The sequence below is a fragment of the Megascapheus bottae genome, chromosome 7 (assembly GCF_031878675.1).
Source record: "Megascapheus bottae isolate mThoBot1 chromosome 7, mThoBot2.hap1, whole genome shotgun sequence".
In the NCBI taxonomy this organism is placed as follows: domain Eukaryota; kingdom Metazoa; phylum Chordata; class Mammalia; order Rodentia; family Geomyidae; genus Megascapheus; species Megascapheus bottae.
The window spans coordinates 10,146,402-10,166,471 of NC_143515.1; the positions used below are offsets into that span (position 1 = coordinate 10,146,402).

The 20,070-nt window shown below is 47.9% G+C and overlaps 2 protein-coding genes across 2 annotated transcripts in view; one reads left to right on the top strand and one right to left on the bottom strand.

Moving 5' to 3' along the window:
* Positions 1-7,465: 7,465 nt before the first annotated feature.
* Positions 7,466-15,710, bottom strand: Actr1b (actin related protein 1B). Its single transcript, XM_090336452.1, has 11 exons — positions 15,486-15,710; positions 13,589-13,653; positions 12,499-12,574; positions 11,389-11,514; positions 10,942-11,066; positions 10,484-10,700; positions 10,261-10,353; positions 10,009-10,183; positions 8,962-9,023; positions 8,737-8,777; positions 7,466-8,534 (listed from the first exon to the last, which is right to left on the bottom strand). Exons 1-11 carry the CDS (start codon positions 15,531-15,533, stop codon positions 8,432-8,434), a joined length of 1,131 nt encoding a protein of 376 aa, XP_090192578.1. The 5' UTR covers positions 15,534-15,710; the 3' UTR covers positions 7,466-8,431.
* Positions 15,711-19,340: 3,630 nt separating this feature from the next.
* The window catches only part of C7H2orf92 (chromosome 7 C2orf92 homolog), a 28,358-nt gene continuing 27,628 nt past the window's right edge, over positions 19,341-20,070 (top strand). Inside the window, exon 1 of the mRNA XM_090336451.1 lies at positions 19,341-19,503. Within this exon, the coding sequence (XP_090192577.1) occupies positions 19,371-19,503 (133 nt within the window). The 5' untranslated portion in view covers positions 19,341-19,370. The remainder of the gene's footprint in view (positions 19,504-20,070) is intronic.

Consider the following 20,070-nt stretch of genomic DNA (forward strand, 5'->3'; position numbering starts at 1 on the left):
ATCTGGTTCTTTTTGTTTTTGTTTTTTTGTTTGCTTTGGTTTTTTTTTTTTTTTTTTTGATCGGCAGTGGGGCTTGAACTCTGGGCATGGGCACTGTCTATGAGCCCTTCTCATCAAGGCTAGTGCTCTAGCACTTGAGCCACAACACCACTTCTCATTTTTTGGTGATTAATTGGAGTTTCCTGCTGGGGCAGACTTTGAATTTGATCCACAGATCTGAGCCTCCTGATGTAGCTAGGGTTATAGGTGTGAACCATTGATTCCCACCTAATCATTTATTATTTTTCTACGTAAAATGGGCAGTTTTCATCACAGTAATTCACACATGCATACATTAAAATTTAGATTAACCTCATATTTTGCTATTTCCTGGTGTTCTCCATCCTTTTTTTTTTCAGCAGTTTTCTATAAATTTCAGTTAATATCCCTTAAGTCTAGATTTTGCAAACGAGTGAAAAACCTGCATAAATGCTGGTGAGGACATGGGCAAAAGAACTCTCATATACTGTTGGTGGGAATGTAAACTAGTGCAACCACTGTGGAAATCAGTATAGAGGTGTTGCAAAAAAATGAAAATGGGCTGGGTGCCAGTGGCTCATCCCTATGGCTACTCAGGAGCTACTCTGTGAGACTCAGCTCCTATTTAAAAAAAGAAAAAAAGCTGGCTGGGAGTTTGGCCTAGTGGTAGAGTGCTTGCGTAGCATGCACTAATACCTGGGTTTGATTCCTCGGTACCACATATGTAGAAAAAAAGCCAGAAATGGTGCTGAGGCTCAAGTGGTAGAGCTCTAGCCTTGAGAAAGTCCAAGGACAGTGCTCAGGCCCTGAGCCCAAGCCCAAGACTGGCAAAAAAAAAAAAAAGCTGGAAGTGGTGCTGAGCACCCAAGTTCAATGCCAGGACCAGAAAAAAAGACAAAACAACAAAAACTAAAATGGGTCTACTTTGTTATGACCTGCCACGCCATTCTTTGGTATATATTGAAAGAGAGAAAGTAAATGTATATGAAAGCTCATATTTACTGCAGCTCTGTTTACAATAACTGAACAGCAGAATCAGCTGACATGTCTTACAACTGAGGACAGAAAAAAAATAATACAGTAGAGTGGAGACATAGCTTAAGTGGTAGGGCACCGACCACTGCTGGAAGAGAAAAGCCCAGCAAGAGCTCAAGGCTCTAAGTTTAAACCCCAGTACAGGCTTGGCATGTGTACTATAGCTAAAAGGAATTATAGCTACAGATAGAATTGAGGTTGCTATTACAAAACATTCAGGAATTTCTTAATTAAATTACTCAAGTTAAAAAAAAAAAGAATTGAGCTTGCTAATCACTGACCCTAAAATAGGGAGCCTTGGATTATCTAAGTAGTCTCAATAACCTCAAAGAAGGCAGAAGAGAGAAATATGGCAGCGTATACCACAGAGATGTGATACTGCTGGCTTTGGAGACAGGAAAGGGGACTTGAACTAAAGAATCCAAGTAGCCTCTGGAAAAGGCTGAGACAAGCAAAACAGAAGTGAAGCCCTGAAGTGTCTTGGGCTGCAAACCAGGGACACTCATTCTGGGCTTCTACACATCTATACATTTACATCTTAAACCACTATATTTGTGATTGATTTTTATAGCAGCAATATGAAATTAACAGGGATCAATAAATTCACCTCTCACTTCCTGGGACATTAGGTCTTCAAATTTAGCTACAATTTAAACCATCTTTTACAAATCCCAGTCTTCTGGCATATCCAGGCCACTGAAGCAGAGGATCAGACATCAGAACTTTAGATCCATCCCCCCCCCCCATGGGTGCTTCTAGTCTTGAAACTCTATGCCTTCACCATCATGTGCACCAAATAACTCATTTCCTTTCTTTTCAATAACTGACAGTCTCTGAATCTGAGAGGAAAAAGAATATACCCCACCAGGGAGGACAAAACCTTTGCTCTTGTGTGGAAGTGAGCTCTATCTGAATTTTGAGCCTTTTACAGTTTAGAAATTGGATACCATTTCCCCTCACCAAGGAAGAATACAGGCCTTAGTCTAAAGGTATTCAGTAAATGATGGGCATGTACAGAATAAAGAATGTTTTTCAAGGACCACTTGAGAGAAAGTTGATCAATACCTCCATCACGTTCAAATGTGTATTTCTTTTTTTTTTTTTTTTTTGCTAGTCCTGGGCTTGAGCTCAGGGCCTGAGCACTGTCCTTGGGATTTCTCAAGGCTAGAGCTCTACCACTTGAGCCTTAGCATCATTTCTGGCTTTTTTTTTTTTAAATATGTGGTACCAAGAAATCAAACTTGGGTCCTCATGCATGTTAGGCAAGCAGTCTACCAGTAGGCTAAACTCCTGGCCTCAAATGTGTATTTCTTTTTTTTTTTTTTGCCAGTCTTGGGCTTGAGCTCAGGGCCTGAGCACTGTCCTTGGACTTTCTCAAGGCTAGAGCTCTAGCTCTTGAGCCTCAGCACCACTTCTGGCTTCTTTCTATGTATGTGGTACTGAGGAATTGAACCCGGGTCTTCATGCATGCTAGGCAAGCATTTTAACCACTAGGCTAAACTCCTGGCCCCTCAAATGTGTATTTCTTAAATTCTCTCAATCACCAAAGTATGACCATCAAAAGTACAATTGACACAGAACTCTAGGCACCTCTAGGCATTCACACACAGCAAACCAAAGGAGGGGAGGAACACACAGGCACAATGCCTCTGTTCCTTTGATCATATAAACAAGTATTTATCAGCTGGGTGCTGGTAGCTCACGCTTATAATCCTAGCTACTCCGGAGGCTGGGAGCTGAGGATCATGGTTTAAAGCTAGCAGAGGTAGAAAAGTCCACCGATACTTTTATCTCCAACTGATCACCAAAAAAAATCCAGAAGTGGAACTGTGGATCAAGTGGTGGAGTGCTAGCCTTAGCACGAAAGCTGAAGGACAGAGTCCAGGTCCTGAGTTCAAGCCTAGGACTGGCACAAAATCAAAATAAAACTATTGAATTCCAGGGAATGAAAATAAGACTTTTTGTCTTATTTGTTTATCTGTCTTTGGGAGAGGGATGAGGAGGGCACAGAAATGGAGGGACATTGCAGCAGTGGTACTCACTAGACACCATGCTGAAAATGAACTATGTAACTTGTAGACAGAGACAGGAGAGTAGAAGAGGGGATGACATTTTCCAGAAAGATAGCTCATACTTGTAATCTTAGTGTCGCAGGAGGCTGAGATCTGACAGTCAAGGTTCAAAGCCAGCCTAGACTGGAAGGTCTGTGAGACTCATCTCTGGTTAATCATAGAAAAATCCAGGAGTGGAGCTGTGGCTCAAGTGGTAGAGTACTAGCCCTGGGGCTAGTAAAAAAAAGTATTCATTACTTATGAAACGGTAACCTCTTTGTATATCAACTTTATTATAACAATTTAAACAAAGTACAGTTGATATATTTCAATCATCTAACCATCAGAGCCTATTTAAGTTTCACTAACTGTTTCAGAGTCATTTATAGCAAAAGGATCATGTGTGTCTTTAGTTGTCATGTCTAGGCCAGCTCCATCCCCTGACCATGACTCAACAACTTGGATCTCTTTCTTTTGTGAATAGATTCAGGTTCTGCATCGTGGACAAGAGTGCCACTGCGTTGTGCCTGTGTGTGTGTGTGTGTGTGTGTTGTACTGACACTGGGGCTTGAACTCAAAGCCTTGGTACTGCCCCTTAGCTTTTTGCCTCAAGGCCAGTGCTCTACCACTTGAGCTACATACAGTTCCATGTCTGGCTTTTTGGTTAACTGGAAATGAGTTCAGAACACTCCCGCTCAGGCAGGCTCCAAACTGATAACTCAGCCTCCTGAGAAGCTAGGGTTGTAGGTGTGAATCACTGCACCCAGCTTCCTGCCTGGATTTTTGCTGGTTATTTTGGAGATGAAGTATCAAGCACTTTTCGGCCCAGGCTGGCCTTGGAACTTCAATCCTCTGGATCTCAGCCTCCTCCATAGCGAGGATTGTGTGAGTCACTGGTATCTGTCTTCTTTTTTTATTGGGAGAAAATTTTAGATTTATAGAAAAATTGCAAAAGTAACTTCCTATTAGTTACAAAGCATTCCTATTTACTCTCCACCCAGTTTTCCCTGTCTGCATTTCAGATATTACCATAGTACAATCACTGAAAGTAGGAAACTAACATTGATACATTGACAGAAGACTTAGTCAAGATCTCACATTGCACTCAAATCCTTTCTCTTCAAGACCTGTCACTTTGGAATAAGAGGGAACTGGTCTATAATTTTAGTCAGGTTTTGCTCACTGCTAGTAAGCCCCTGGTTAATGTGCTCTGCACGAATATTATAAGGAAATCTAGGCTCCTCTGAGTGTAGGAGACAAGAGGCTTTTAACTGGAACTGTAAATTTTGATCATTTGGTTAAGGTAGTGTCTATTAGGTTTCTACACCATAAAGTCACCATTCTTCTCTTATGTAATAAAAATAAGTACTTCATGGAGAGATAATTGGAGACAGTGCATAGTATGTTTTTTTTAAATACCAATTTTTGTATCTTTTCTTGATTGCAATGACTTATTTTCAAGCAAAAGTTTTTTTTTTTTTTAATGTAGTAGTGGGGCTTAAACTAAGGACCTAGACACTGTCCCTAAGCTTTTTTTGCTCAAAGTTAGTGCTCTAATGTTTGAGCCCACAGCTCCAGTTCATGGACTTTTCTGCCCCAGCTGGCTTTGAACTCTGCTCCTCTGATCTCAGCCTTCTGAGTGTGAACTACTAGCACCTGGCTAAAAGCAGCTTCCCTCCCTCCCCAAAACCATTTCTTCATTAATTTGTTTTCTACTAATAGGAAAGATGTTTCTCTTCACCCTGTGTAATTTTTTTTTTTTTGCCAGTCCTGGAGCTTGGACTCAGGGGCTGGACACTGTCTTTGGGCCTTTCCTCAAGGCTAGAGTTCTACCACTAGAGCCACAGCACCACTTGCAGCTTTTTCTGTGTATGTGGTACCAAGGAATTGAACCCAGGGCTTTATGCATGCTAGGCAAGCACTCTACCACTAGACCTTTTTGTTGTTGTTGTTGGTCATGGGGCTTGAACTCTGGGCCTGGGAGCTGTCCCTGAGCTCTTCAGCTCAAGGCTATCGCCCTACCCCTTGAAACACAGCACCAGTTCCCATTTTCTAGAGGTTAACTGGAGATGAGTCTCATGGACTTAAGTGCCTGGGCTGGCTTTGAACTTTGATCCTCAGATCTCAGCCTCCTGAGAAGGTAGGATTACAGATATGTATATGTATTTTATTTTTTTGGTGGGTTATGGGGCTTGAACTCTGGGGTTGTGTGCTGTCCCTGAGCTCTTCAGCTCAAGTCAACTACCCTACCCCTTGAGCCACAGCCCTACTTCCCCATTTTTAGAGATTAATTGGAGATTAGTCTAGTGTTCTTTAGTGCTTGGGCTGGCTTTGAACTAGGATTACAGGCATGTGTTTATATTTCTTTAGCCGTTTTTATCAGTAAGTCTTGGGCGGTCCAGCTCACTTCTCAGCCTCCCTTCCTAACCTCTCTGAGCTGAGGACTCTGGACAACTGTTGGCACAAAGCTCAGTTCATCTGAGCAGGGCATAAACATGTGCTTAAACATGATCTGTGGATAATCCACTACAGATTTCTGTATGTGCATTCGTTTAACTTGGTCCCCATCCTATACACAAGTTCTGTTTTTGTGCCAGTCCTGGATCTTGAGGTCAGGGCCTGGGTGCTATCTCTGAGCATTTTTTGCTCAAGGTCTCAAGGCTAGCACTCTATCACTCAAGCCCCAGCTGTACTTACGGCTTTCCAGTGGTTAACTGAAGGTAAGAGTCTTACCAACCTTCTTGCCTGGGCTGACTTTGAACCTCTATCCTAGACTTCAGCTCCCTGAGTAGGTATGAACCACCAGTGCCTGGCCAACTTACATTTTTTCCAGCACTTATAGTGCCACAAAATATCCTAGGCACATCTTGTATTTCCTATTATAGGGAATTAAAGAACAGTATTCAGAAACTAAAACCAGTATTTGGTGCTATTGGAATGCTGTGCTTCTAGGCTCTTCTAGCACAGGGCTAGGAAATGCATATATTTATCTTTAATCCTGGTGCTCACAAATAGACGTGCATTTATTTCAGCATCTGTTTGTATATATAAAGAATCATGACTTGATACTGCTTCCCATTCTACTCCAACACAAGGTTTATTCCAGCCATTTACCTTCCTAGACTGCATGCTTTTCTTTAGTAGCAGCCAGGCGGAGCCTGAGCTCTTTGAGCAGGTTATCCCTGGTGGAAGGTAGAGGCAGGATGCTTTCCTTAAAAGATGGGACTCTGACAGGGAAGGTCAGGAAAGGATGGTATGAGCAAAGAGGGGCAGGCAAAGCAAGACACAGGACGAGAAGCCTAACGAAGGGAAGGAACAGGTTTCAAGGGCCCAGATAATATGTGTTAAGTTCATGAAGGTGATTTTACCAGCATCATGCCAATTCAGTGGAGAATTTCTTGACTGATAAAAGAAGGGGGAACCCGGGTATGAGGTGTGAAAGCAGGCAGACTGGAAGAGCGAGAGAATGGCCATGGTCATGAACTGGGTTGGTAGAAGCCCTGACAGGAAAGCATGGGTAGAAAGGTCTTCTACTGGACCACAAACCTGTGACAGACACAGTGTGGGGAAAAGGGAGGCTTTAAGTGGAGGTGGTGGGGAGCTAGTGATAACTTGAGCAGAACCCTGCGGGGGCTAGTCTATAGGCACCCCTAATGTAGGGGTCTTGCGTAGAGTGACTATACTGTGATTACAGGGCTTCACAAAAGTCCAGCACAAAACTACCTGACTCAGTAATTTCTCCCATTCTGCCTGACCTCAGATCTAGACCCTTCCTTACCCCCCAACCCAAATGACTTAAACCTAGCTCATCCCTGGACCCTTTCAAGGATCTGCCTTATTTAAGGGCTTAGATGCCTGTGTCTTCTTACCTCTGTACTGGGTTAGGTGGGCAAGAACAGATTCTTGCTTACCACTGGCCCCCAAACACATGGTACCTTCTCAGTCACACTGTAGGTGCTCACAATTAAGAGCACAGCCTCTTACAAATCACTTGTCTGCCTTCAGAACCCTTCCTGCTTGTTTCTCAGCCTTTTTGTGGAGCAGGCTCACCCCCAGCCCACTTGTTGACACTAGTTGTCTCAACCATCTGAGCAAGTGCTCAAACAGGTGAAGGTAAGATGCACACAGCCCTGTCCAGGAGGAAGGCAGCCTTATTCTTGGTTTTCCCTGGTGAGTGCCAACAAGGAGGTAAGAGTGGGGAATTCAGCTCCAGGGTGAGCCTCTCCTGGGGCCTCCCAGGCTGCATTGCCCTGCCAACCACTGAAGGCCTCATTCTCCCAAGCCAGTGCTTTGCTGTGTTCCCTCTCAGCCATTCAAAGACCCCAGGGACAGGTGAACAAACAGCACACAGAGCCACAACAAAACAGTCACATGTTGGGCCTTGTTCATAATTATTACTATAATTAATGATTTACAAAAAAAGGTTCTCTTCAGGCAACTGTGTTAAATTATTGTACATATCTGGGAGAGGGTGGTGGGGCCCTGGCCACAGTAAAGACCCTTTTCTTGATAAGAGGAAAGAAAGAAATGCTTCCTCCCTCCGGACTGACTCATGATTAGTAGTGGCTTTCCCTCAACAAAGGAAGATGGTCAACCTTTTCCCACCCAGGGCACTAGGGTAAAGAGGAGGAGCAGCAAGTCAATGAAATGCTTTGAAGGGAAGAGTAACAAACCACAAGCTATGGCTGGCTGTGGCTGTGCATGGCTCTGATGCTCTGACCCTGGGCCACACCACCTTGCTGGGGATGTAGGATTGCCCAGTATTCAGTCCTATATAAAGGGATTTGCCCATCAAGACCCTGGCGGGGAGAGGGGGGGAACAGGGTATGCAAAACGGTCTGAATGGCCCTTGGGTCAGGAAGAAGTGGCATGAGACACACTGATATGTGTCACTGTGCCTGCGGGAGAGCTGGATGCTCCTCCTTCAGCCTGCTCCCCAGACACTCCGGACTCCAGCCCTGAGTGAGAACTTGTCAGACAAAATAGGGCATTGAGGTGTCTGGCCTTGGAGCTTGGGGAAGCAGCTCTGAGGGTTAGAGCAAGGAAGGACAGGCCTAATAGAGCCTGCTGAAGGGAACACCTAACACTGGACTTCTCAATCCCTGTGCTTCAGCTCTAGACTGCCATCCATGCAGTTAAATGTTTCTGTGTATGTGTGCGTGCACGCATGTGGAGAGAGGGCTGCAGGAGTGCCCTTCTGTACCACCTGCCCAGGGCTCGGGGCATGCAGGAGCCTCAGCCTAGCATGTGAGCCCAGATCTAAAGGGCAAAGGCTCAGGTTCCCCTTTCTTCCTGCCCCCTCCAACATGTTCCATCCTCTTTGGGCATTAGAAGGTTTTGCGATGAATAGCACGGGAGCCGTCTTCTTCATACTCCTTTTTGGATACCCACATCTTCTTAAAAGTATCCAGCGAGGCCAGGATGGAACCACTGCAAAGATGGAGGCAAAGATGGTGTCCTTGTGGGCCGGTGGGCAAGGCTAACTCCCCTCCCTGGGTACTTGGGAGTTCCTACACCCACCCTTACCTGGGAGAGAAATCTACCCACCTCCACCTAGCCTGGGCCAACCCTGGGAGAGGTATCTAGGGCAAAATGATCTCTTCCAAGAGCCCTCCCCTTGCACCCTCCTCACCCGATCCACGTGGAGTACAACCGTTCCTGAGGAGCTGAGATCTAAAAGGATCAAAAGGTCATGTAAATGTCCCATCTTCACAGAGTGCCTGCCCTTCTACCCAGGGCCAAGGGCAGGCAACAAGGGATGAAAGGTAGGAGAGAAAGCAACTGGACAAGCAGGGGAAGGCTGGGTGGGAGGAGGTTTGAAGGTGGCCCCTGCCCAGGGGAATCTCTCAAATCTTACCTTGATTTTAACATCCTTTGGGGCAAGCTTCTTTACTTCACTTAGTAACCGGTCACCAAAGCCTGTGAATCAAGGAGGGTAGAATCTGCAGTCTGCATCTGATTTCTTTGCCACTTCCTTCCCATACTGAACTTCCAATGAGCCTATCTGCTGCCACTCATCTTTTAGAAGGGGAAGGGAGAGAGAGTCAGCACCCTGGCTATGGGTAGAAGTTGTGGCTTCCTCAAAGAGGTGATATGAGATGAGATCTCAAAGAACATGGCTCTGCCTCAACCCCACACCCTTCCTGATGGAATACTCTACTGTAAGTGTATTACTTCAATTAAGTGTGAAATGACTGTAGGCAAGCATTCTACTCAAACCACACTCTAGTTCCTTTCTTTGTATTTTGAGTCTCTTTTTGTGTGCCTGTACTGGGGCTTGAACTTAGTCAGAGCCTTGAGCTCTCCCTTGGCTTTTTTCTCTCAAGGCTGGTGTTCTACTACTTGAGGCACACTTCCACTTCTAGCTTACTGCTGGGTAATTGGAGCTAAGTCTCACGGATGTGTGCGCTGTTTCTGGGTTTTTGAGTCAGAGGCCGAGTACTGTCCCTGAGCTTTCCTGCTCAAGGCTAGTGCTCTACCACTTGGGCTACAACTCTACTTCCGCCTTTTTGGGGGTTAACTGGAGATAGAGTCTCACAAACTTTCCTGCCCAGGCTGGCTATGAACTGTGATCCTCAGGTCTCAGCCTCCCGAGTGGCTAGGATTACCGATGTAAACTACTAGTACCTGGCCCATCTCACTAATTTCTCTGCCTGGGATAGTTTTGAACTGGGGTCCTCAGATCTCTGCTTCCTGAATAGCTAGGAATAAGGGAATGTTTGTATTTTGTCTCTTAACTTTGCTGGGACTGATCGGGGTGGGGAAGAAGGAAAGGAGGGAGGGAATAAGGGGAGGATGAAGGACAGCATACAAATGGCTATGCTCCTGACTAAGGCATGGACATAGTCTTTGAGGGCCTAGCTGCCCTGGGCCTCTGGTCTTGCCAGCGCCCCTAGCACAGTACCTTTGAAAAGTGTTGAGCCACCCGAGAGCACAATGTTGGCAAACAGTGTCCTGCGAAGGTCCATGTCTGACTTGTGGATGGCAAAGGCCAGCACTTCATGGAGCCCCTCACTCTCATCCCCTATCAGGTCTGGCTGGAATAGCAGCTCGGGGGCCCGGAAACGTGCAGGGCCCACCTGTGGAGGGCAGGATTTAGGCAGACAAAGAAGCCAGGCCTCCCCTTTTCCCAGGCCCAGAATCAGCTGCCACTTACATCAAGTGTGCTGCCATCTGGCAAGGTATACTGCACCTTCTCCATCTCCAGAGCCTCATCCTTCTGTGGGTTGATGGACAGGTAGCAGGCTCGCTGTGGGGGCAGGGACACAACCTTCAGAAAGCTGCAGCAGGGACACCTGCAGTCAGGGCTTGACCTTACACCTTAATTCCAGGTCCCTCCCTGCCCCAGGCCATGCCCACCCACTCCTGCCCCTTGTCACCTCTTTGATGGTCCGGACAACCTCAAACTCAGCTGAGGTGTGGAAGTCGGCTCCTTCCTTGCGCAGCAGTAGCCGAAGATAGCGAGAGACATCCCGGCCAGCAATATCCACGCGCATGATGGAGTGTGGCATGGCAAAGCCCTCATAGATGGGGACAGCGTGAGTGACCCCATCCCCCGAGTCTAAAACCACTCCTGTGGTGCGTCCTGTTGCGTACCTGTCACCGAGTCAGCATCCCTTCACCTCATCCACTGAGGCCTGGGGACCATCTCACCCTGGGGGCGGGGGAGGGGAGGGAGGGTGGACCCTGGGATATTTGTATGATCGCCTCTGAGAAAGGACAGGAGAGGCTTGCGAGAGGAAACATCAGAAACGTCACTGGGGGAACTGAGGGGCTGTTTCTCCAGGGAAATCAAAAGGACAGCCCCAGGGAGGATATGGACTCAAGGGCCACTCACAGGCTGAGCACGGCCTGCATGGAGATAAACAGGGCTGGTACGTTGAAGGTCTCAAAGAACACCTCTGCAGCTTTCTCCCGGTTTTTACTGGGGTTGAGTGGGGCCTCCGTTAGAAGAACAGGATGCTACAAGAGATTCGAGAGTCATAGGTGTGCACAGAGGTGACAAACTAGGTCCTAAAAGAGTCACTCCCAAGCCTCAGCCTGCTATCCTTCCTAAGGGCCTCATCCCATTGCTTGCTGGCAATTTCTCTTGCAAAGATCCAGCTCTCCTTGGAAAACACAGCTTGGCTGTCACTGGCTGGGTCAGCACACACAGACTCAAGCGGGAAGGCAGTAGGCACTATCAATATGCAGACAGGGCCTGGGAACCCTGCTCAGGTGGGAAGCAGAGGGAGGGGTACAGCTAGGAAAATCAGGGCTTGGAGGGAGAGGCTGGCTACCACACCTCCTCAGAGAAGGTCTGCAGCTGATCCTTGGAATAGACATACTGCCAGATGCGCTCCATGTCGTTCCAGTCTCGCACCACACCATGCTCCATGGGGTATCGGATGGCCAGCAGCCCCCGGTGCTCCTGGGGAGGGGAAGGCCATGTGGAGCTTCAGCTCACTCAACAGCTTCTCCCCATCCTCTGCCCTCAACAGAGCCACCGCTGCCCACTGGCTGTCTCCCTGCCAGGACCTTGCAGGTCCACAACTCACAACACCCTCATCTGATCAACAGCATCTTGGACTCTGAGCTCAGATAGTTTCGACTGTCTTCCTCCTGCCTCTACTCACTGCCAACACACCTCTTGTTCTCTCAGAGCTTCCTCAGCATGCCCCTCCGGTGTCCTTGTACCCACCACTCCTCTATGGCACTGCTGGGGCTTTGGCCTCTTTCCTATACCTGGTCCCTGCCTGACCTGACCCCCAGCCCCTGTGCTCTTCCTCATCATGCACCAGTTAGCTTCTCTTATCCATAACCATGGCTGCTACTGCTCTCATCTCCTAGGAGTCCCACATCTGCCCTCTGGGTGCAGGGCTTCACTCCCCAGAGTTCCACACTGTGTCTCTGGGAGCTGGGCTGGCTCTTTTCCCCACACCATCTCTGATATTCATTCTATAGGGGGATCCCCCTAAATAAGAGTGCAAGAGGTGGTCCCATAGCCCCAGTCAGAGCAGCTATCAAATCTAAGTGATTCTCTCTTTTTAAAAATCTTTTGGGGAACAGGTCTTCCCTATACCTAGAACTTGCCATCTTCCTGCCTCTACCTACTGAGTGCTGCAATGGATTACAGGTGTGTACTACCATGCCCAGCTGTGATTCTAACTCTTTTTTTTTCCTCTGTAGTTTCTAATAGCTTCGTCGAGGTATGACAGGAGAGGGTCTAACTTTGTTCCTCAGGAGTGTCACACAATACTTCACAGACTGGATGTCCCACATTTACTAGCACTTCACTGCTGGCATGTGGAGATAGGGGCACACCAGCAGAGGGCCTCAGAACAGGACCCCCGAGCAGCAGCACTTCTGTGACTATGGGTCCCAAATCTAGGAAAGGCAAGCCCCATTGTGTTACCTCTGCTTTTGGTCCGATGAAGAGGTCCCCCTCTAGGGCTCCGGCCATTACCCGCATGTGTTTAGGCCGCCCAACACTGCAAGGACACATAGATAGCATCTGTGGACTAAGCAAGCCTGGGCTGGTACATTAGCCAGAGGTTCAAGCCTGGGTCTGTGTGACACAAGCCTTGGCAGGAGGGAAGCTCAGGGTTTGATGGCATGGGTCCCCTCCCAGAGAGGGGAGCTTTGACTTCAGCAGGCAGGGGTTGCCAGTCTGAAGACAAGGAGGACAGCCCCAGGAAGCTAGGTGGTGGCTCCCCTGTCCACCACTCCCACTCCATCCAGGCTGCCTTGCCCCACTACCAGGAATTCTGGAACAGATTCCCGGAAACCATGAAATCTCATGAGCAACCCTGATCTCCACACACCAACAGGAGCCTTCCCCCACACCCTTCTATTTGTGGAGTTCTGGAAGGAAACCTGAGGTCCTCTGTGGTGTTTGTCTGGCTCTGTCACCACACTAGGTCTGGGGTTATCACTCTGCAGCCAGCTACTCTGGGCACCAGGAAGTTGTCTGGAGGCCACTAATTCTAAAAGTCTCCAGGGTCCCTGGACTCCCTCTAGGATGGCAACCATGCCACCCTGCCACCCCCAGCACCACACAAGGCCTCAGGAAAACATTCCCAGGGGTTCTATGGGTGCTCAGAGCATGTGCTTAGCATTAAGGAGGCTCTGGTTTCAATCTCTTGCACCAAAATAAAAAGCATTTCCAGGGAGGAAGGTAGATCAGTGCACCTGATCCTCCTTTTCTGCAGTTTAGCTCTTCCCCTGGAGAGAACTCCCTTTTATGCTGGCTGCCTCCGCCACAACTCATCCCAAGGGCAATGGAGGGTGCCTCTTTTCTTCCCCGGCTCAGGGAAAGACAAAAGTGAGATTCTAAAGCAAGGGAAATCCACAGGGCTTGTCCTTTTAGAGCTCCCTGGAGAATGCCAATCCCATAAATACGGTGTTGGAGTTATCCTCAGAGAGGGCTGGGACTCCCCACCAATGTTGTCCCAGAGCGCAAACAAAGAGGGGAGAGGGAAGGCTGCTGCCCAAGCAACACTTACTAGTTTGGAAAACAGTATTTAGGAATCTGGTCTCCTGCAAAGCCAGCCTTGATTACCCCTGAACCCTGCAAGGAAAAGCAATGTTAAGCTTCTGACATTCACCTGCAGATGAAGAGTGCCCTGCAGTGAACTGGCTGCAGCAGCAATGGGCTGAGAGGGTGGGGGTAGGAAGCAGAGACCCTGCCCAGAGGACGAAATCATTTACAAGTACATCAGTGGCTCAAAACTGGGGATATCCTGATTTTCCATCCCTTGCCCTAGAAACATCTGATAGTGCTTAGCAACTGAAAGGGAAGCTAAGAGCAGGATGACAGTGGCATCCTACGGGTTGGATGCTGTAAACATGCTACAGTGCATAGGCCATCTCCAAGACCAACGATTACCCAGCCCAGTCGGTCAGGAGTGCAGAAGCTGAGAGTTCTCATGAACACAGGATAAAGTATATCCTCTGTAAATTTTCCAGTTCCGGACTGGAAGAATCAGAGGCACCAACCACTCCCAAGACAACTGGAAATAATCTCCCAGAGTACTTTAAGAGTCTGGCACTCCCCATTTCCCAGGAGTGGTAGACCACACACTGGACCTGCCAGAGAGGATCACTGAGTACACAGAAAACAGCACCTCTCTTCAAGTGACTTCCCCAGTGACTACTTGGAGACCTTGGTCCTCGCTTTCAGCCTTGAAGCTGGACCTAGAACCTCCAAAAGAAATTGACAGCCAGAAAACTCCCACCACAGAAGGAAATTGGCTTCTCAACCCATCTCCCCTCCTCCCATCTTCATCACAACCCTCCAGGACTGCAGTGTAGAAATAAAAATCTCTAAATTCTGGAGCAGAGTTTGGAAACCCAGAGAGCTTAGGCAGCTGGCCTCTGTGGATTAGCTGATGTGAACTGTCTGCCCACCATGAAGGAAAGCCTACTGGTCTGATAGTAAATCCCCAAGCCCAGGTCCAACCTTTTAGTCAAACATCAGGAGAGTCTCTCCCTCTCCCCCCACCCCCCCAAGTACTCAAAAAACAAGGCAGCCATTTAAAGGATGCCACCAGGGTCACGTGGGAAGGACTCAGCATTAGTGAGTCACTGTCAAAAACTCCAAGGCCTGCACATCCAAGTGCACACACATGGACCACGGCCCTTATGCTCTCCAGTTAGGACTCTGAGGCCAGAAATCCTGCTAGGGCAGCTGAAGTCAGTGCAATCTCAGTGCTGAAAGTATAAGTCACATGAAACCAGACGTCTTTTCCCTTACGCTTGAAAACAATTATCCCCAAACTACTTGTTTTGGGGAAGAGTGGCTCTAAGCTCTGCACTGCCTGGCTGGCTGTGGAATTTCTTCTCACAAAGAGGACATTTAAGGAGACAGGGTCAGAGAAGGCAACCAGGTAGCGATGGATGTACGGCCGGTAGAGAACTTGCATATTTTTGCCCCTGGGTGCAATCCAGTTGCAGAACAGTTTGCCAAGACCACCAAGGCAAACCCCTCCAAAAGACTGGGGGCCAGCTGTGTGCAAGGGCAAACGCCAGCCCACCTTCACCGGGTGGCCAGAGACACAGCCCCAAAAGGATGAGCAACGGGGCTGGGGCTGAAACCTCAGTGATTTTACTCTCAACCCAGAAAGGTTAAAAGCGTCCGCGGGCTCGCCATCTCCCGGCCTTTCGGGGCGCGGGGCGGGGCTGGAGCAGGGGCCGGTCCCGGAGGCCAGGCCCGGGGCCGGGGCAAAAGGACCAGCTGGCCTTTAAAAAAACGTTCCCCTACATCCGGCCCTTCAGGCCTGGCCTTGGAGCCTGGCGGGCCCGCGGAGGACGAGCCCCAGTCCGGCTGGGGACCCTCCCCGCGCCGCCGCGCGCCTCCCCGGGGACAGGGCGCCCGTCCTCCCCCTGCCAGCAGGGCCTCACGTTGTCGATGACCACGGGCTGATTGGCGATGATGTCGTAGGACTCCATGGCCGGGCCGGGCCGGCCCTGCCCACCAGGCGGGCAGCAGGAGGGACCGGCGGGCGGGCGGGCGGACGGGGACCTCCGTGACTCCCGACGCGGCGCCGCACCCCTTCCCCCAGAGTGCGCAGCCTACGCAAGCCCCGGGGGAGCTGCGGGGGCACCGCGGCCAATCACCGCCCTCGCCGGTCCCAACTGACAGCGGGCGCCGGGGCCGGCTGCGGAGGAAGGGGCGGGGCCTCCGAGGACTGGCCAGCCAATGGAAGCAGCCCTGGGGAAGAGACGCTGCGTTGCCAAGGTAGGCTGCGCGGGGACGGGGATGATGTCATAGCTTAGCTCTTAAAGGGGACGGGGCCTGGTCCTCAGGCTAGGTTGGGCTCTGCTTAGATCACCTGTCCCGAAAAGATGTCTTCTCTGTTTCCAGCGACCACGCTTCTTTGTGAACACTGAAGCACTGGATATGTGTGTGTGTGTCCTGGGACTTGAACTCAGGACCTGGGCACTAGCCCTGGGCTTTTTTTGCTCAAGCTTGTGCTCTACTACTTCCAGCTTTTTGCTGGTTAATTGAAAATATGAGTTTCATGGACTTTCCTGCCTGGGATGATTTCGAATCTGTATCCTCAGATTTCAGCCTCTTGAGTAGCTATGATTATTAGGCATGAGCCACTTGTCACCAGGCACCAAATCCATTTTGGGGGGGCTGGTCCTGGGGCTTGAACTCAGGGCCTGGGCACTGTCCCTGAGGATTTTTCGGCTCAAAACTTGCACTATACAACTTTGGGCCACAGCACCACTTCTGGTTTTCTGGTGATTTATTGGAGTCTCACTGACTTTCCTGCCTAGGCTGGCTTTGAACCATGATCCTCAGGTCTCTGCTTCCTAAGTTGCTAGTATTACTGGTGTAAACCACCAGCTCCTAGCTCTCTCTCTGTGTATGTGTGTGCACACATGCCTGCGCATGCCAGTCTTAGGGCTTGAACTCAGGGCCTGGATGCTATCCCTGAGCTTGTGTGCTCAAGGCTACTGCTCTACTACTTGAGCTACAGCTGCACTTCTGACTTTTCTTTTTGGTGGGGGGAAGTGTCTCCCAGACTTTCCCATCTTGCTTGGCGCTGAATCACGATTCTCAGATATGAGTCTCCTGAGTAGCTAGGATACAGCTGGGAGCCACTGGCTCCTCACTATGCATATTTAACATTTTAAGAGAATATTAAACTTTTACAAACTATCATTTTTTATTCTCATGTAGATGAGAGTTCAAGTTGTTCCATTTACTATTGCTTTTATTTATTTGTTTACTGTCTTTATTTATTTATTTTGCTTTTTTGTTTTGCTTATATGAAAGTTTGAACTCTGGACTTGATGCTTGCTCACTTGAGCCACACAGCCACACATATACACACTACACCCCCACACACACATATGGCTTTTTGCTGTTTATTTTGGAGATGGAGTCTTTTGGATTTTTCTGCCCAAGCTGGTCCAGTATTGAAGCCTTCTGAATCTCATTTACTAGCATTATAGGCATAAGCCATTCCACCTGGATTTTATTTTATTTTATTTTATTTATTTTGGTCGGTCATGGGACTTGAACTCTGGGCTTGGGCGCTGTCCCTGAGCTCTTTAACTCAAGGCTAGTGCTCTACCACTTAAGCCACAGCACCATTTCCAGTTAATTGGAGATAAGACCTTACAGGTGTTCATGCCCATGCTGGCTTTGAACTGCAATCCTCAGATTTTAGCCTCCTGAATAGCTAGGATTATAGGTGTGAGCCACCAGCACCCAGCTTATTTTTTATTTATATTATTTTTATTGTATTTTAAGGTCAGGATAATGTATAGAGAGATTACAGTTACATTTGTCAGGTAATGGGTACATTATTTCTCAAACCTTGATACCCTTCTCATGTTCTTGCCCCTTTTCTCTTTCCCCACTCTCTCCCAATTATCTTGTTTTCCCTCTTCCCTTCCGTATTTCAAATAAACAAATAAGCATATATACAACATGCCAGGTACAAAGTCAGATACAGTAACCACATGAGATTAACTATCAGTGGAAAACAAAAGAGAAAAGAAATAACTTCACATAGTACATTAAGAACAACAATCACAAAAATAAAGTCCGTTTCCATAATGTAGAGTTCATTTTGTTTAGTCTCATCCTGTATGACCATACGTACATATCTTTTGAGCTATTGTGATCCTCTGCAAGGAGAATCCTAGATGTATACTAATTATTACAAATGAGGGAAACCATGGAGCCTGTGCTTCTTTAGGTCTGGCTTACTCTATATGATTTTTTTCCAGGTCTTCCCATTTCCTTATGAATGGGCCAGTCATTCTGATGGCAGCATAGAATTCCATTGTGTATAAGTACCACATCTTGATCTAATTATCTACTGAGGGGCATCTGGGTTGATTCCATATCTTCACTACGGTAAATAATGCTGCAATGAACATCATTGTGCTAGTAGCTTTAGTATGACCTTGTTTTTGGACAGTTGGATAAATGCCAAGAAGTGGGATTGCTGGGTCATAGGGGAGCTCTATGTTTAGTCTTTTGAGGAATCACCATACTGCTTTCCAGAGTAGATGAATAAGTTTACACTCTCATCTTATTTTTTTTATTTTTAAACTCTTTTCTTCCTTCCTTCCTTCCTTCCTTTCTTTCTTTCTTTCTTTCTTTCTTTCTTTCTTTCTTTCTTTCTTTCTTTCTTTCTTTCTTTTCTTCCTTCTTCCTTTTTTTTCCAGTGGTGGGGCTTAAACTTAGGGTCCTGTGCTTTTTCTTGCCTTTTTCTCTCAAGGCTGGCACTCTATCACTTAAGCCATACCTTCACTCCCAGCTTTTTGCTGGTTAATTTGAGATAAGAGTCACCATTTGCTGGGAGTTTGGCCTAGAGGTAGAGTGCTTGCCTAGCATGCACAAAGACCTGGGTTCGATTCCTCAGTACCACATACATAGAAAAAAGGCAGAAGTGGTGCTGAGGCTCAAGTGGTAGAGCTCTAGCCTTCAGAAAGCCCAAGGACAGTGCTCAGGCCCTAAGGTCAAGCCCAGGACTGGCAAAAAAAAAAAAAAGTCACCACTTTTCCCATCTAGACTGATGAAACTTGATCCTCAGATCTCAACCTCTTGAGCAGATAGAATAATGGGCATGCACCACCATCGCCTGGCTTGAGGTGGGTTTGTTTGTGGTTGTAGATTATGATCTACAAACTCAACTTCTTTAGTTGATGTGGAACTACTCTGACTCTCTTCTCTTCCCTCTCCTTTCCCTACACCTCCTCCCTTGAGTTCACCCAGGCTGGGGATGGTGAAGGCCTATGCAAGCTTTTTGCTGAGACAATGCCTTCAGGAGCCAGATCTGCGTGGTGGCAATAAGCTATAGTTGTCATGTAGCTTTCTCAAAGCATTCATGGAGCATTCTGAACAGCTGGCACTGGTGCGGAGGCAGTCACTTCCTGCTTGACAGTGGAGGTCTCAGGGAAATGTGTATAAACTACATACACCAAAGGCTTATAATTAACATGACTGGTGCTTTAATAATATACCAGTTCTCTTAACCATGCTCAACTCTGGTCCAGTGGCCTAAGGAGACAAGAGCCCTCGCTATCTGTGTCAGCAGGACAAGCAGGATGGAGGAAGGCACCAGAGAGCCAGGAGAAGTGGGTAGAGAGGCTACTGCAGGAACACCGGATTCTACTCTGTCCCTACCTATAGAATAGACCCAGGTCTCCTTCCCTCCCCCCCACCCCACTGAATGTGACGTCACAGACATGGATTCTGCAGTATGCTGGAGTTCAGAAAGACCTTCAGAAGCTTGGCTCCTCCCTGTTGGTACACAGGTTATGACAAAGATGAGTGGAGTTGTGTTCCTCTCCTTTGTTCTCTTCCTGGACTCTTGGTTGGGGGCAGAGCCCCATCCGCTCCCCACGAATGAAGGTACCATCACAAGTACACTGCCGTGGCAGCTGGAGGAGTGTGAGACTTGTGGGAAACCCAAATGGGGCTGGGATGGTGGTTCTTCCCATGTGCTAGGGTGATAACCACAGGTGTCCTTCTGCCCTACCTTCTCTGTCTTCCTAACTTCACCGGGAGCGTGGATTGTTTGAGAGAAGGGAGTTGCTTGGATGTTCCTCAAAACCCAGACCTCCATAGAAAGATAGCGTATGTGCACATTGAAACTTCATTCCAAAAAGTTTTGAAAGGCAGGTGTTGATGACGCATGCCTATATCCTAGCTAATCAACTGACTGAGATCTGAGAATGATGGTTCAAAACCAGCCCAGGGAGCTAGGAATGTGGCCTAATGTGTTTGATTCCTTGGTACAACATACATAATAAAAGCTGGAAGGGGTGCTGCGGCTCAGGGGTAGAGTGCTAGCCTTGAGACAGCTCAAGGAGAGTGCCTTGGCCCTAAGTTCAAGCCCCAGGACTGGCAAAACAAAATAAACAAAAAAACAGCCCAAGCAGACAAGTCCTTCAGGCTTTTAATCTCCAATTAACCAACAAAAACAACAACAAAACAACCCCCCCCAAAACAAACAAT